The sequence below is a fragment of the Ambystoma mexicanum genome, chromosome 3p (genome assembly GCF_040938575.1).
Source record: "Ambystoma mexicanum isolate Mex_15411 chromosome 3p, UKY_AmexF1_1, whole genome shotgun sequence".
NCBI lineage: Eukaryota > Metazoa > Chordata > Amphibia > Caudata > Ambystomatidae > Ambystoma > Ambystoma mexicanum.
In genome coordinates this window covers 109,560,788-109,577,116 of record NC_090925.1, presented here as the reverse complement: position 1 = coordinate 109,577,116, position 16,329 = coordinate 109,560,788, and the positions used below count along the sequence as shown (strand labels likewise).

At 44.9% G+C, this 16,329-nt stretch overlaps 1 protein-coding gene across 3 annotated transcripts in view; it reads left to right on the top strand.

The window, feature by feature from the left end:
• The window catches only part of LOC138580133 (transmembrane protein 139-like), a 366,231-nt gene extending 356,113 nt beyond the window's left edge, over positions 1 to 10,118 (top strand). For all 3 annotated transcript variants that reach the window (XM_069650442.1, XM_069650440.1, XM_069650441.1), the window contains one exon: positions 6,433 to 10,118. In XM_069650442.1, coding sequence (XP_069506543.1) covers positions 6,433 to 6,877 — 445 coding nt within the window. In that variant the 3' untranslated portion in view covers positions 6,878 to 10,118. The remainder of the gene's footprint in view (positions 1 to 6,432) is intronic.
• Positions 10,119 to 16,329: the final 6,211 nt, after the last annotated feature.

Here is a 16,329-nt window from a genome sequence, read left to right as displayed (position 1 = left end):
TAAGGGCGGCCTGAGAATCTAAGCTCGAACTAGCCGTCACTGAACTAAAAACGGCGCTGGACCTCAAGGTCGGAGAGGTGCAGGAGGACGTTAACCTACTCCGACAGGATGTCAGGGCCTTGGCGGAGCGCACAGAGTCCCTTGAGAAGGAAGTCAGCCCGAATACTGCGGATTGCGCCTCCCATAAAGCCGAACTGCACGCCCTGATACAAAGAGTGGGCAACCTGGAGAGCAGAGCGGAGGAGGCGGAAGGACGAGCCCGTCGCAACAACATCCGCATCGTGGGCCTGCCGGAGGGAATGGAGGGCCGCGATCCCACGGAATTCATTGAATCCATGTTATTGCAAGAGATACCCGGAGGAGCCCTATCCCAAGGATTTGCAGTAGAAAGGGCACACAGAGCCCTAACGAGGAGGCCGCCACCGGGGAACCCGCCTAGGCCTGTGATCGCCAAAATTCTTAATTACCGCGACCGGGAGAGGATACTGGAACACTTTCGTAAGGGAGGAACGATCACACGAGGAACGGCAAACATCACGGCTTACCCGGATTACACCCTGACTGTGCAGCGTAGCCGCATGAATTTTTGGACAGTAAAGCGGAGATTGAGAGAGGCGGGCCACAAATATATGTTACTTTATCCTGCAAAATTGAAAGTCATTCATAAACATAAAACTCTGTTTTTTGAGACCCCGGAGGATGCCATGGGATGGCTCAATGTGCAAGGATGTCCCCAGGAGTCAGGAGTTTGTATGGAGAAAGAGCTTGGAAGAGATAAGTGATGCATGAAGAAGGTGCCGCAAGATGGCGTGGCACATGGGACTTGAATATAGTCGCTTGCGCAGCCTTCAGTAGAGAAGGTCAGACGATTGCACTATTTGTCATAAGCACTGTGGTTAATGTTGACTTAACGGGAGCCTTACGGAGCGATTCTCTTTACCCCACGACAGTTTTAGTTGAGTGACAATTAGGGCTCTGTGCATCGGTCAGTGCCTGCAGGGCTAGATGTGGGGGTGCCTGAGCTCCGAGGATGGAGCTGGCCAGCAGTTGGGGTGTGTGATGTTGGGGAAGGGACGGGTGGGGGGAGGGGAGGGAAGTTGGGGTTTTGATGTGTACATAGTTAAGGGGAGTTTGAGCTGGTACGAGAAGCTACTAGTAAAAAAGGAGGGCTGTATCTGTATCACGTGGGCAAAGGGGAGTCGCTACATGGGAGGCAGGAAGACACTTATGAGCCATGGGAGACCTTAAGATCGTAACATGGAATGTCAGGGGACTTAACAGCTATTTAAAAAGGAACAAAGTCATGATGCACCTAAAAAGACAGAGGATTGATATTGCGCTGTTGCAGGAAACACATCTGACCCAGCAAAAATTGGAACTGGTGGGGAAAAAGTGGAGAGGCACTGTAGTGGGCTCTCCGTACTCTGCCTACGCTAGGGGAGTGCTGGTCTGGGTGGCACCGCATGTTCCGCTCCGACTCACACAGGAGGTGGTGGACACGGAGGGCAGGTTGGTCATATTGAAGGCCTTGGTAGAGAATAGAGAGGTGTGCATTATAAATACATATGCCCCCAACCAAAACACTGCCACGTATTTTAGAACCCTATGTACTCATCTGGGCGCGTGTGTGGGGGGAGCGGTTATTTGGGGAGGGGACTTTAACTGTGTGCTCGACCCAAAGGCAGACAGATCTGATGGGAAGATTGATCGGCCCACCCCGGCGGCCAGGGTATTACAGACATTACTAGAGGACTTTGGGCTGGCGGATGTTTGGAGACTGAAACACCATAATGAAACACAGTACTCTCACTACTCAGCTCCGCAGCACCTACACACGAGGTTGGATTATTTTTTTGCCACGCCAGATGTGATGATAGAGACCACCCAAATAGAATATAGACCAAGGGTCCTGTCGGACCACTCGCCCCTGGTGCTGACCTGGCAGTACTGTCGCCCCAGGGCGCGAATACCGACGTGGCGCCTCCGGGCAGAGGCGCTCAGAGACTCAGTCTTCAGGGAGGACATCAGGGATGCGATCTCGCAGTACTTTGAGGTGAACACGGGCAGTGTGGATTCAGCGGGTACACTCTGGGAGGCTTTTAAGGTTGTGTTGCGGGGTGCTACCATTTCTAAGTCAAAAGGCCTGCAGGGTGGGGTCCTAACAGAACTAGAGGAGGCAGAGAAGAAACTGGAGCGCGAAGGCGACAAGGCAGGAGGGGACGCAGAACTTGTACTCGAGTTGCAGCAGAGGTGCGCGGAGCTTTGGGAAAGGCTCTGCAACCTTAACTATAAAAAGTATGTCGAGAGGCAACATGCAGGTGGGGATAAAACTGGCCGCTTGTTGGCGTGGTTATATAAGAGCGAAACCCCCAGTCCCCTGATTAGGATAATAACTAGAGAGGACGGGGAGGTGGTTGACACCCAGGAAGGAGTCAACGAGGCATTCTTGGACTATTATAGAACATTATATGAGGACAGAGGAGGGGACAATCAGGAGGAGATTAGAGAAACACTAAAAGACATGGAACTACCTAAAATTAGTGATGAAGAAAGGGAGGAACTAGATGCACCAATTACCCTGCAAGAATTAGAGGAGGTGGTAAAACAGCTGCCCACCTGCAAGACCCCGGGTACGGACGGCTTCCCGGGCGAGTTTTACAAAATATATAAAGCAAAAGTACTCCCCTCTATGCTAGAGATGTTTAATGAGTCTTTCGAGAAGGGTCGGCCACCGGATACGCTTAGAGAAGCACTAATCGTGCCGCTCCCCAAGCCCAACAAGCCAGGGCATTGCTGCGGCTCCTGTAGGCCGTTGTCAATGTTGAACCAGGACAGCAAGATCCTGACGGCGGTCCTGGCTAATAGGCTACGAAGGGTCATCAGTAAACTGACACACCCAGATCAGACAGGCTATGTCCCCAATAGAAATATAACTCACAACCACAGGCGACTCCACCGGGTGATTGAAGAGGGGAACAGAAGCGATGAGGAAATGGCGGTGGTGTCCCTAGATGCAGTCAAGGCTTTTGATTCAGTGAGGTGGCCATGGCTGCTGGCGGCCCTGGAAGAATACGGGATGGGGCCGGGTTATGTTAGGTGGGCGAAATTGTTGTACAGTGAACCACTGGCCAGAGTACGCACGGGATCGGTGATATCTGAGAGGTGGCAACTCAGTAGAGGCACCAGACAAGGGTGCCCCTGGTCCCCGATGTTATATATTCTGGCCCTGGAGCCCTTAGCAGTGTACCTCAGACAACAATATGACATGGTCGGTATTGAAGCAGGGGGAGAGAAACACCTAATATCCCTATATGCTGACGATTTGTTACGGTATTTGAAATATCCCGAGGAAAATCTTCAGTATATTCTAGAGGTCATGGAAAAGTATGCAGAACTGTCCGGCATAGCGGTAAACCCCCAAAAATCGAGCATGTTTCCATTGGGGAGCTACATAGGAGCCCCTCTGGAACGATTGCCAGTGTTGTCCGTACCTTGGGCGGCTGATTCTTTGCGCTACCTCGAAATAGATGTGTATCATACTGTGGAGGGGGAACACTTGCATAACACCGAGGTGGCTGTGAAGAAAATCCGCACGAATATGAAGTTTTGGGAGAAGCTACCGCTGGCGATGATGGGGCGGGGGGGCTATGCTCAAAATGGTGGTCCTGCCTAGGCTGTTACATTTCTTCAGTAATATACCATACCTGATACCCAAGAAGTTTTTTGCCAAACTGAACATCATGTGTAGGGACGTCCTGTGGCATGGCACCCGCAATAGAGTGGCGCTATGGAAGCTACTGAACTTCCATGATAGAGGGGGCATCAAGCAGCCGAACTTTGAGGCCTATTATGTAGCCAGTCAATTGCAATATGTAACCAAATGGCTCTCTGATGAAGAAACTCCTGAATCTATGCTGTTTGTGAAGGACTGCACCCCGTTTTACCTAAAAGAGATTATCTGGGTTCCGAGACTTGAAATGAAAGAACGCCTGGGTATGCTGTTGCTTGGGTGGAAGATGTGGCACAGAGTATGCCAACTGATGGAGAACCCGTGCCCGTGTTCCCCACAGGTGCCACTAGTTGCCTTAACTAAGGGAGACAACCAGCTCAGTATGATAATCAGGACCTATTGGGAATCGGTTGGGCTGGCCACATTGGGAGACATATGGCAAGAAGGGGCTATTAAAGAATTTGAAGACCTGGGAGAAGAGACAGGCTTGCATGGAGGCCAATATGTCACGTATCTTAGGCTAGTGCAGACTATTCGCAAAACCTGGCCGGAGACTGTACTGGCGGAAGAACCAGACGCTCTAATCGGAACAATATACGACATATCGGAGGGAGGGCACGAGATCTCTAGACTATATGAGATGGTGATGAACCGGGTGGGGAAGGATTTGACTGATCTGAGGCTGGACTGGGATGCGGAGGTGGGGGCACAGTTGACCGATGGAATGTGGGAACGGGCCATAGGATACCACAAGAAAGTGTCCAGAAATGCTAGATTGCAGCAGATACAGTTATACATAACGCATAGAGCCTATATGACCCCGAAAAGAAAGTTTGCAAACGCAGGAAGACAGGCATGCCCGAAATGCGATGAGGAAGATGCTGATATGACACACATGTTCTGGTCTTGCCCAGTGATTGAAGCTTTTTGGGGGGAAGTGGCACAGAAACTAGCGGATAAAGGAGTCCCGCTAAACATAGATACGGCCTGGGCCTGCCTGCTGGGAGGGTTTCCCAGACCACGGAACACTAAACACCTTGGGAAACTGAGGGACCTGGCATATGTGCATGCTAAAAGAAGGATAGCCATGGGCTGGAAGCAATGCCACAAGCCACGGGTAGAGATATGGTGGAGGGACTTGCAAAAATGGGCGGAGGCTGAAACGGTGGTGTGGCAGGAGGCATGTAGCCATTGCGGGGAGGAAGATGTAGGCAACCTGACGGCTTGGAGAATGTTAATAACAGGACTGTTTGGCACAGTAGTGGATCCTGCAGCTTCGGAAGGAAGCGATACCCAGCCACACGCAGCGGATACAGAACCGGAAATGCAAATAAGCTCTTGAGAGGGGGGGGAATTGGGGTGCAGTAATGAGTGTTAATTGATGTTCACGAGTCTATTGTAAATAATGCTGCAAGTTTGGTTTGTATTGTTTACTTTCAAAATAAAAATTTAAAAAAAAAAAAAAAACTATGAATTCGGAAATCATCATAATTGGGCCTACAACTGCTCACAATTTAGTTCCAAGAGCTAGACATATTCACTGAGAACTACCTCTGATTCCCATTTCTTTATTTACATCAAAAAAATAATTAAAAAGCCACGTGGCAACAAATGGTTCGCATTTTCACCTGGGACATATTTACTCCCAGTAAGTACAAAAGATGACACTTGATGTCAAGAACCTTAAGGAGACATAAACATGAAAGTAGAGAGTGGAAAATGCTGTTCATAGACAATGATAGTATTCCTGATATATTTCTGCGTGCATTATCGATGGCCTATTTTTCCTTCAAATCATTTTACGTTGAAGTTCCATTATAATACTACTAGTTTAACCCAATCCTGACAATGAATTTGTTTGCCACAAATAGCACATAGCACCTTCTTAAACCATTTCCACAAAAGTAAAGTTAATAGATGCAGGGCTGTTGCCTATGGCATTTTATAAAAAATGGTGACACTAGGATTTCGTAGGAAAGAGTATGCAAAACTCTCTAACCCCTACATGTAAAGGGCTCTATTTTTAGGAACTCCCACGATTATAAAATAGCCCACCACAATGTGTCCCCACACACCTGGCCTGACTATGGGATCAATGTCACCCAGTTGAAATGCGTGAAGAAAGTTATATTGTTGTTAACATGTTGGGTTGTCTTTACAGAAATGTAATCAATCTTACATGTAAGCGTATTATGTTGTCAAGGAGGGGATTGCAATTGTAAGACTGTATGTTTACAAATGCCAATAAAAAGACTTTAAAATAAATAAATAAAATAGCTCACCATACATTTGTTTGTGCGCAAATGCAGTGTCAAGCATTCCACAGATGCTTCATTCTGTTCCACTTGTTAGATAATTTGAAAGTGGGTTTGGAACAGAACAACCCCTGCTTTCATTCTGCAGTTAGTTCCATTGGTGACTTTTTAACTAACCTCAACAGTCATAGCAAATTCTGACCCGTTCTATTGACCCTGTCAATGCAATGGCCAGGGTTATCGCTTGTTTTATGGCCTACTAAAGGGTTCTGCTGCTAGTTGTGTTCAATGGTGAACTCTTCATTTGTGAAGGGTATATGTGAAAATAACCAGTGCTATATTATTCGAAGAAACTGTAACATTGATCTAAGGTCTACTTAATCAAGTTTTTTGTGTGGAATGTCTTGCACATAGTATTAACATTAGGTATTTTTTTTATCACTACAGGGACAGTGGAGTGTATGATATTCCAACCTATGAGGAGGTTATAGGACCTATGGGGCAGATATTCCCTGGTATTTGGACAGTTGGAGACCCTGACAACAAGCTTCCACCATACAGCGAAGTGATAATGGTGTCCGAAACGCCTTGCCCAGCGGGAACTGCACCACAGCTGACCACATCGTTGGACAGAGCAAGGCTCCCTGTAGAAGAGTTCAGAAGCAGTCCGAACGCTGTGACCGGCCCCGCTCAGGTCCTAAGTGTGTTGAAGCCCAGCAAGCTACCGACGGGTGACAGAAACACATATGAGCTCAGAGAAGCTACAGGCCGCTTGGCCCTGGAGAAACCGCGGACCCCGCCACCGAGTTACGAGGATGCAATAGATGATGATGTCTTCTACCCTTTGGAGTGGGATTCAGCAGGAAGGCCGGGAAAAACAGAGGGGGTATGAAAAGAAAGAGGACTGAAAGAGGCAAAGGAAGTGGAAAGAGGCAGAAGACTGCTAACACTTGGAAACGTGTTTGGGAAACTGGTACAGATGTCAATGCCAAATATAGATACATTCTTCATACATAACTCTGTGCAGATAAATCAAATTCGAAAAAGTCTGCACTAAATCACACATTTGTGATGTTTTAGTAGGTTTACTTTTTATTTGAGGGCTCTTTTGTACTAAGAGGGCATACTGGATGTTCCGGAATACCCTCAGCATGTGTGGGCTAGGTGAGCTGTTTATAGAGCGCGGGACGATAGAAAAGGAGATGCAAGATGAGTACCAATGGAAATAGAGGGAGCAATGGAGAGTTGGGGGTTAGAGGTGATAGACTGTGAAAAGTAGAAGCACATGAAGGGAGGGTGGGAGAGAGAGCAGCGCTGATAAACCAGAAGGATATCGGGACCATTGATATTTTACAAAGTTACACACAGAGTGAAATTATAAATAGGTGAGCAGGTCGCAGCCCCTGGAGATTTCCCTTTCTCACCCAAATAGTCCGGGGAAAGCCCGGGGGCCCTGAAGAAAGTCTGTCTTTACCCATTGACCATGGTGTGGTCAATGTCCAGTTATCTCAAACTTGGCCACTGGTTTCCTAAAGGATGCTCAAAACTCCTTTAACTCTGTGAAAACCTAACCATGGGATAATCCAAGGGCAACGGAATAAATCTGAGGGACACAGCAAGGGCTGTGGGGATGGCGCCTCTTCACTTGGTTCCTGTGTTGGAATGCAGACTAGCCACAAGAAAAAGTGAACCCTACACTGAAAACCTTGAACCTTTCTACTAACCATAGAATGGCAGAGTCACCGCTGGATGAAAGGTCTGCTGGGTTCAGGAAGGTTAACTGCCATGCAAATCAATGGAGAGATAAAGGGAACATGGTACCATGGCTAGTAAGTGACCCGGCGTTTACTTACCAAAAGGTTGCAAATGACACCTCGATCTCCTAGGAATTACTGTGAATGGGACTCTATAGAGACATTGGCCCTCATTACAATTCGGGCGTTAAGGGGTTAACGGCGCCGTAAAGAGCGTCGGCGCTGTTAAACCCTTAACGCCGGATTCACACTTTAACGCCTGCTTTTTGCAGGCGTTAAAGTCCAAGGCGCTAAGCGACCTTGGTGCGAATTACGGCACCGTAATTTACGGTGCCGTAATTAGCGCCTTCCCCATCCCCATTATGCCCTATGGGGCAAAAATGGGAAAGGGGAAGGGCAAATGGTGAATGGGGAATTACCGCCCCACTCACCTTGGAATGGGGCGATAATTCCGCCATCCACCATGGCGGAATCCGGCATGGACCATGGTGCTAATAGCACCATGGTCCACCGCCTGACTTGTAATGAGGGCCATTGACTCCTTGCATGGGCATTAGAGAGGAACACTGCTGGTCTCTACTACGATGGGTGAGTTCCGTATGCTGGTCTCTACTACGATGGGTGGGTTCCGTCATCCACCAAACCGGAAAACCGGGTCCTAATGTGTGACTATAACTTTCTATTTATGCTGTTTGGGAACGGTATGCTTGTTGAAAAATATCTCTTTAGAAGTCACGGTTGAAACACTGAATAAAAGCCAGGCAGTTCACCCCGATCAGGAATAACAAAACTGGGAACATCATCAAGTAGAGCCCCTCTACTAAAGAAAGTAACTGGAAAAGGGATCACATGTTAAAGTGGAGTGAAAAACACACTTAAATATAAAAGGAATTATTCAAAAAATATATTTTTTAAAGAAATGAATCACATGGACCAAATGTAGTCTGTTTTGTCAGGATTTACACAATGAATATAGAGGAGAAAATTGAATTATGGTGAATGTAAGTGGCAATGACTTATAGACAATACTCTACTTCTTGTGAGAATGCTTCAAGGCCTTTCAAGGGCTAATTGAGAAATATGTGGCATATATGGAGGGCATGGAGCTCCCAATTAACACAGCAAAATACAAGGTCTTAGTAGTAGGCAAAATACATTTTCCTTGATGTCTACCCTTAGCAAAGCCAGATAGGAGCAGATAAATCAATTCACATATTTAGTTGGTTTTTCGGAAACATTTAAGTAGCTCCAGACATGTATGTAAACCAGCCATGACTATGCCCCAAGTAAAAAAAGCTGTCATGTATCCATTGAAATACCCAGGCAAAGAATTGCTGTAGCGATTTTCTGCATTTCTTTGCTAAAGCTAGGGCAGTTGGTCTTTATGGTTCAGGTGTATGGAGATTCACTTTTTATATAAAAATACCCAAAATTGAAGCTGCCCTTTTAAAAAGAATGTTGGGTCAACCTAGCTCAATTCCGTATTTTGCACTTAATAGGAGCACTATCAGAACTACATTTCCGATTACTCTAAATGCAACCCAGTTCGTCTATGGCTGTTCTTCTGGTGAAATACCTGTGCTATACTTTTTAGATGGACCCTAGAGATATCTATAGTCAAACCCTCTCCACAAGGATGGCGTGACTCCATCATTTAAATCACACCATGTTGGGGGGTGTTGTGCTCTGACTTCTCCCTTTACCCATCTACGTTTGTTGAGAGGGATAGCAGAAGGGTCTGTACACTGATCAATGACAGAGATTATGAGATTTGGGAGGACACGGAACTCACGAAAAGGAAAAATATGTCCCATATCTTCAATTCCTATGGTGATGATGTAGTACTTTCTTTGATGATAAACAAAATCCACAATAACAAGGTATCGATTTTGATATACTCCCCATAGAAAAAAACATTGGCTTATTGGCAAATTTCCAATGAATTCACAAACATTTGCCTTTTCAGCTCAAATTTGGAGTAATCTATGATGCATTCTATTAGTCTGGCCTTACAATGCTCAATTCTGTGCTACAATACTGTGACCACTGTTGAGATTGAGAGAGTTGAGATTGCTGTGTCCTGCTGTATTCTATCTAAAATGAATCCCTGATGTGGCAGACGTTGCATGGTCCCTTCAGTCCTACTTAAAAACAGCAGTAAGAATCAGAGTAAAAGAGATTTGGTTGTATTAGCATTTGCACTTTACGCCCTCCTCCACTGGGTACTAAATGAAGACTGAGTAAAATGTTCACAACACTATGATTTTAATTTTTGTGTTTTATCTGATGATGAATTTGATGTCTTTCTTTCATAAGCTTTTTTATTGATTCATATTTGTGTGTCCTTTATGGTATTAAACTTGACCTTTTTTGATTGTTTGATTGATTGATTGATTGCATATGTGTTTGGTCTTTCTTTTTTTTTGTTTAGACATTTGTATTAGGCTTTGTAATGGATAAATACAGAATATAATCATCAACAATTAACCACTATAATACTTGCTAACCAATAGTCCAAGATACAAATTTAAGTTGAGTTAACAATTAAAAGGCACAACGTAGTGTATCAAGGTTACAATAAATGTAGAGATGCACTAAAGGTTCCTTGCAAAACTCTAACATCAGAATTCATTGAGGCAATATAAGAGAAATATATATCTGAAAGGCCTACAAAAACACAAAAGAAGAACAAAGCAGACAGGACAATACAAGACACAAGAGGAGAAGGAAGAAAAGACAAAACAAACTGAGGCAACAAATTAAAAGAACACTGCTGAGGAGGCATTAAGATATTCGATTAGTGGACTGCACTTTTGATTTATGTTTGGTCTTTCTAAGAGCCACTGTGTCTTTTTACTACTTGGGCATTTACTTGGTCAGCCCAGAGGACAGCCCATGTTAGGGGAGTGATAGTAAATTGGAATTCTTGAAAAGGACAACAAGAGTTCTCTCTGGGAAGCAATGATGCTCTGTCATCTGTAAAAAAAAGTCTGATTCAGTACTAAACAGTCAGCAAATGCCATTTCCAAGAACTAAACAGAAGCAACGAACCCAAGGGTAAAGCCAGGAAGGTGCTGGGATAGCCATGTCTCCTCGGACAAAGCAGAACAGCAAAATACAGGTTTGCAGATAGGGCCCTCCAGAATCACACAAGTGTCTTTAGCATTAACACGTGGCTGGAGTAGGGTTCAAGACCACTATGTAAGGCCTGGCAGCTGCCCATACCTTCTCTGGGAAATGGTCACTTTGCTTCCATGGCTACCAAGCGGGCCCATGTCATGCGTGACAACATGAGCCAGTTCATGCTTTTCACTTTTCATGCTGAGACTTGTAGGTCAATACTTTTGATGGGAAACATGAAATGACAAATTACACCAGCATGCATATTGTTTCTTCACCCTTAATACCGTTATTGCGTAGAGGAAAAAATATTTGCTGCTAGACATGAACATTCGACAAGTATCACATTGTCTACTGCACTCACCGGCTGGACGTGATTTGCTGTTACTCCAAATAGCGAAGCTTTAGCTCAAATGAGGCAGCACCAGGGAAGGAGGGTGAAGAGAGCTGGGTTTACTGACTCTGTCTGAGGAGCACAGCGACAGCTGAACCACCTGCCTGAGAGCCAGCTTCAACTATATAGCTTGAAACATAACTCAACACTCTACCATTCCACAGGAGCTGACAAGAGGTGAGTGCAGTACATAACACAATTGTTTCTTTTAGAAAGCAACAAAATACCTGAAGATCTCCTACTTGTAAAAATTGAGAACATCGTAACGGAAAAATGAACATGATTTTTATAGATGGCGACAAGGCCAGTTATATGACCTTGTCAAGAGGGAGTGAGAACCCCTTCCCGTTAACCTTGGAAGGAAGGATAGTAACACGGGAAGAGGACGTCCAAAATCCTAACTGCCGCCTCTTGTGCCAAAATGTATCTGTGCAGACCAAACTTATCTCGATCCATACCTTCGATATCAAATACTTGCCATTGTCTTTCTGTTGCTTGCAGAAGTACAGCATCCAAAGCAGAAGGTCAAAACAACTAGCTCATCGAAGAAGTAGAGGAAAGACCCAGATTGCCACAAGATCATTATAGGGTTGGAGGACAACAAACAGTGAAACAGAGCCACACAGAGAAATGCAGTGACTGGGGTATGCCGCGGCGTGGAGAAGTCTCCATAACAAGAAGGGAAAACAATGCACAGAAAAGCTGCCCTGGTACACATGGAGTAAAGAACCTTGCAGAGCTAACAAGTAACAATGGCCCGCCCACATTATAACTGTAAATACTCCAGGACCACTGGGGAATATCTTGAGAGTGACCCCCATCCTCCCATAAAGTACTTCCAGGTTTTTAGGCCACCATCAATGATACGTGGTGAGCCCACACAAAGAAAGTGGATCTGGCTTAACCCGTTTTGATAATTTTGCCTCGCACATATAAATCCCAGGAAGTGAGAGGAGCTATGGCCACATTGGCCAGGAAGAGGTGACCAATTCCCAGTGAGGGAGGGAGCTACGAGCAGGGGACAGGAAATGTGTTTTTTTTTGGGTAAGGTCAGAGGCGGAGATGAAGGACCACCAAAGAACAGCAGGAGGAAGGGGGAGCTGCGGTTTCTGGTGGAGATTCGTGGAGGAGGTGAGGTATTGGCTTAGGAATGATGGTGGTTGCACAGTGTGTGTATTGTTTGTGAGAGATGAGTAGAGGTTAGTGTAAGGAGTGAATGTGAATTGAAGGATACAAGGTGAAAGGTGGGTGTTTTAGTAGTGGAAGAAGGAGACTAGTGGCAGGGGGAGGAGACTAGTAGTAGAAGGAGGTTAGTACTAGTGAGAGGAGGAGTGTAATAGTGAGGGGGTGAGTAGTGAGAGGAGAGTAGTAGTGCAAGGAGGATAATAGTAGTGAGAGGAGGAGAGGAGTGGTGTGGAGAAGAGGAGTAAGAGACATGAGTAGTGAAGTGGAGTGGGAGGAGAAGAAACATCAAAGGCTGGGGGCTAGAACTAGGAGGAGTGAAACATCAGAAACACAGAAGACTGGTGGGAGAGGTAAGGTGGAGGGGAGATAATAAGCATAGGGGAGTGTTGGTGAGGTTGAACCAGCCTCAATTCAACTGAGTAAGTGAAAGGCACTATCCCAATCTCCCATTAGAAAACATACAACAGATTAGAGGAGTAGGAACAGTTAGAATATCCACGAGGGTGGTAGATATCTCTAGCATAAGCCAGTGATCAGACGGTAGGGGCTACTGCTCAATGGCACTACGGATGCCTGGAAGAGGGAGAAGGTACTAAGGGAAATGAGAGAAGGAGGGATGGGCATAGAGCCCCCAAAATATACATCTAAATAAAAACCCATTGAATCAACATCATGCCTCAGAGTGATTCCTGTGCCATCTGTGACACAAGGTGTCAGAATGGGATCAGCTAGACCCTGATAAAGAGGTTAGCCTTGGCAGAGGGAACACAGAGAAGTCATCCGAAATCATCCGTTGTTTGGTCAATGGCCACTCCAAATCGTGGGACAGATAGGTCTGGGAAATAGAAATCGAGTTAACTTCCTTATGTTTCAATCAAGTATCAGAGAAACCATAACAGGGCTCAGAACCGACAGAAACAAATAATGAACCCGGCCAAATCACTCTATTCAGGGGAAACTCCATCCTTACAGAGAGGTTAAACTGAAGTTTGCTGGATCAAGAGCGAGAAGAAAAGTGCCAGTGGAGTAGAGCCCAAGCTATGGGTAATTGGCTACCAGACCTTCCTGGAGGCAGGGTGGGGAAGAAGGGATACTTTTTCCCTCTCGTGTCGTTGAGGGACAACCAGCTCCACAAGACCCTGACCAAGCAAACATTGCAGGCCTATTAAAGGCTATAGCTGAAGGCCAGCTAAATACCAGGTATCAACACCAGGAGACAAGGGCTGCTTTACAGAGTGTGATGGCAGAAATACAAGATCAACCAGTGGTACCTTCGAATAACATACAGAAACTGGACACTTTGGAGGAACCAGACGACTTTTTCATCAGCTTTGAGAGTGTTGGAGGGACAGAAGCGTGACACCGTAATCGATGGACCAAATATATTGCCCCAATATCGATGGGTGAAGCACAATAAGCATTTCAAGGCCTAAACCCTAATGTTAGAACACCCTACAAAGATCTGAAGAGGGGTATCCTTGAGCGACTAGGACACGGCCGACAACATTATCGGTTTTGTCTTGGACACCTGTACCTACAGGAAACTTCTAGACAACTGTCATATCGGATAAGAAACCTTCTAAGTAAGTGTCTGTTGGACAAAACATATGAAGAGGTAAAACAAATGTTGGTGTTGGAGCAGTTCATAGACTCTCTTCTTTGATATCTTCAGAAGGTAATTTGGAAGTTCCATGAGCCCACCCTAATGGAGGCTGTACATCCCTCTAACATCCACCAGAGGCCATGTATACCATAGAGTCCAGTGCGGTCGCAAAAAAACAGCCGACCCAACCACCCATTCATAAGGAAGAACACCCACTCATTAGAAGGACGGCTCCCAAAACGTCAACACCGGTGGACTATATTTCCAGACCAATGATTCCCATGGACGCATTGAAAATAGGGTCCCCGCCACGTCCTGAGCCCATCAAGTCCAATGCCTGTGGGAAACTGGAACACCTGGAGGAGGAGTATTTCTCCAATTGGAGGAGCACAACATTGAATGCCCTTGACACTTAATCCTTTTTAGCACATTTAATTCTGGAGACCAGTCTCTTAGCACGGGATTGGAATTCAGACCTCTGTTGCTCTTCGTTTTCTTGCTTCCTAGACAAATGTGTTGCCCCAGAGTTATCCTCTCGGCTCAAGGGAAGTTAACATAAATTGAAAATCTGAACCCCCGGAAAATTACTGAGGAACTGTGTGCTCACACAATCTTGTAATAGCTAATTCAAAATGATTCATGTAGGAATAATTCATGCAAAAATATTCATGAAGCATTCATGTTCAGATTTTAATGCATCAAAATCCATTCGAAGTTAATGAGGCACCAGACGCAATTATGGCCAATGCATTTCGGACATGGTCCGTCATGAGGTCAAACGCTTGCAATCCTAAATAAATAATATAATGACAGACAACCAAAAAAATTCAAATAAACCAGGGACCAGAAACAGAATAAGTTAATTCACTTGATTCACAAATAAAGCAATTAAAAACACAGTGTACCAAAACATCTGAACAACCCCTTACTTGTGTTCCTCTGAAACGCTATATAATCTCAGATAAAAATCAATGGAGAAACATATACTTTGACCCACTGTATAACCATTCTCAGAATATGTCTGCAAATACTAAAAGAGTGATGCATGTAAAGGCACAAAAACACAGTGGCAATACCTGAACCAATGGTGCATCTATCTAGATGCAATGAGAGGAAATGCATCTCCCTACAAAGTAAATGAAAAGGAAGGTATAACCAATTCAATGAAAAAAGGGACTACAAATAATTTCATATGACGCATAACAACACATTCGAAATAACACTGACGTACCCATTGAAATGGGGCCTTCACTGCTCACCAGGTAATCTTATTGCCCTTACATGCCTAAGTTCTGTAAAATAAACAGACCACAGGAGATCACATGCACATCAGGAACGCAATGATGTCACAACCGTGAAGACGGCATTGCAAAATGCTGATGTAAGGTCTATTATCTTTATAGGTAAAGCTTAATGTATGTATGTGTGTATATTTGTCCAGCTATATAAATCCACTCCGCTGAACCCACGTCTACCAAATTGTGCATGGATTCCTCTTTTGTCTGGGGCAAGATCGTAGCCTATGTTTGTTTGGATGCAAAAATACTATATGCAAAAAAAATGTTGGATGTGTGTATGTATGTTTGTCTGGCTATACAAATCCACACTGTTGTACCCGATGCTACCAAATTGTGCATGGATTCCTCTTTTTGTCTGGGGCAAGATCGTAGCCTACGTATGATTGGCTGCTAAAATACTATATGCAAAAAAAAATGTATGTATGTATGCTTGTCTGGCTATGCAAATCCACACCGTTGTACCCAATGCTACCACATTTTGCATGGATTCCTCATTTGTCTGGGGCAAGATTGTAGTCTGTTTGGATGCAAAAATTCACTCCAAAGACACCCTCATTTACTGTTGCTCACACCGATTCACTACAGTAAGTACTAGAAGGATGCAAAATTTGGAAACGTGTCTGAAGCAAAATGTTCGATGTGTTGGTTAATCCTTGGAAATATATTACTACTGTATACAGTTCGAATGTGTTTATTAAAGCATTTTTATAAGGAATTTAAAAAGAAATTATCAAGCCACTCCAAATATGGGAAATGGCAAGGTCAAAGTTTACTTAAGTTCATTCACAAGAAGAGAGCACAATCAATCAATCTTTCTTGGACATTTTCTCAAATGTGCTGAAGCCATTGAATGACTGAAACATGTTGCACAAAAAACAAACATCACTTGCAAAAGCTCCATCTGATGCAAAGCGAAAATCAATATCAAGAGCTTCTGAAACACAAGAACAAACATCAGCACGACATGCCGACCAGAGGACAAGAGCAACT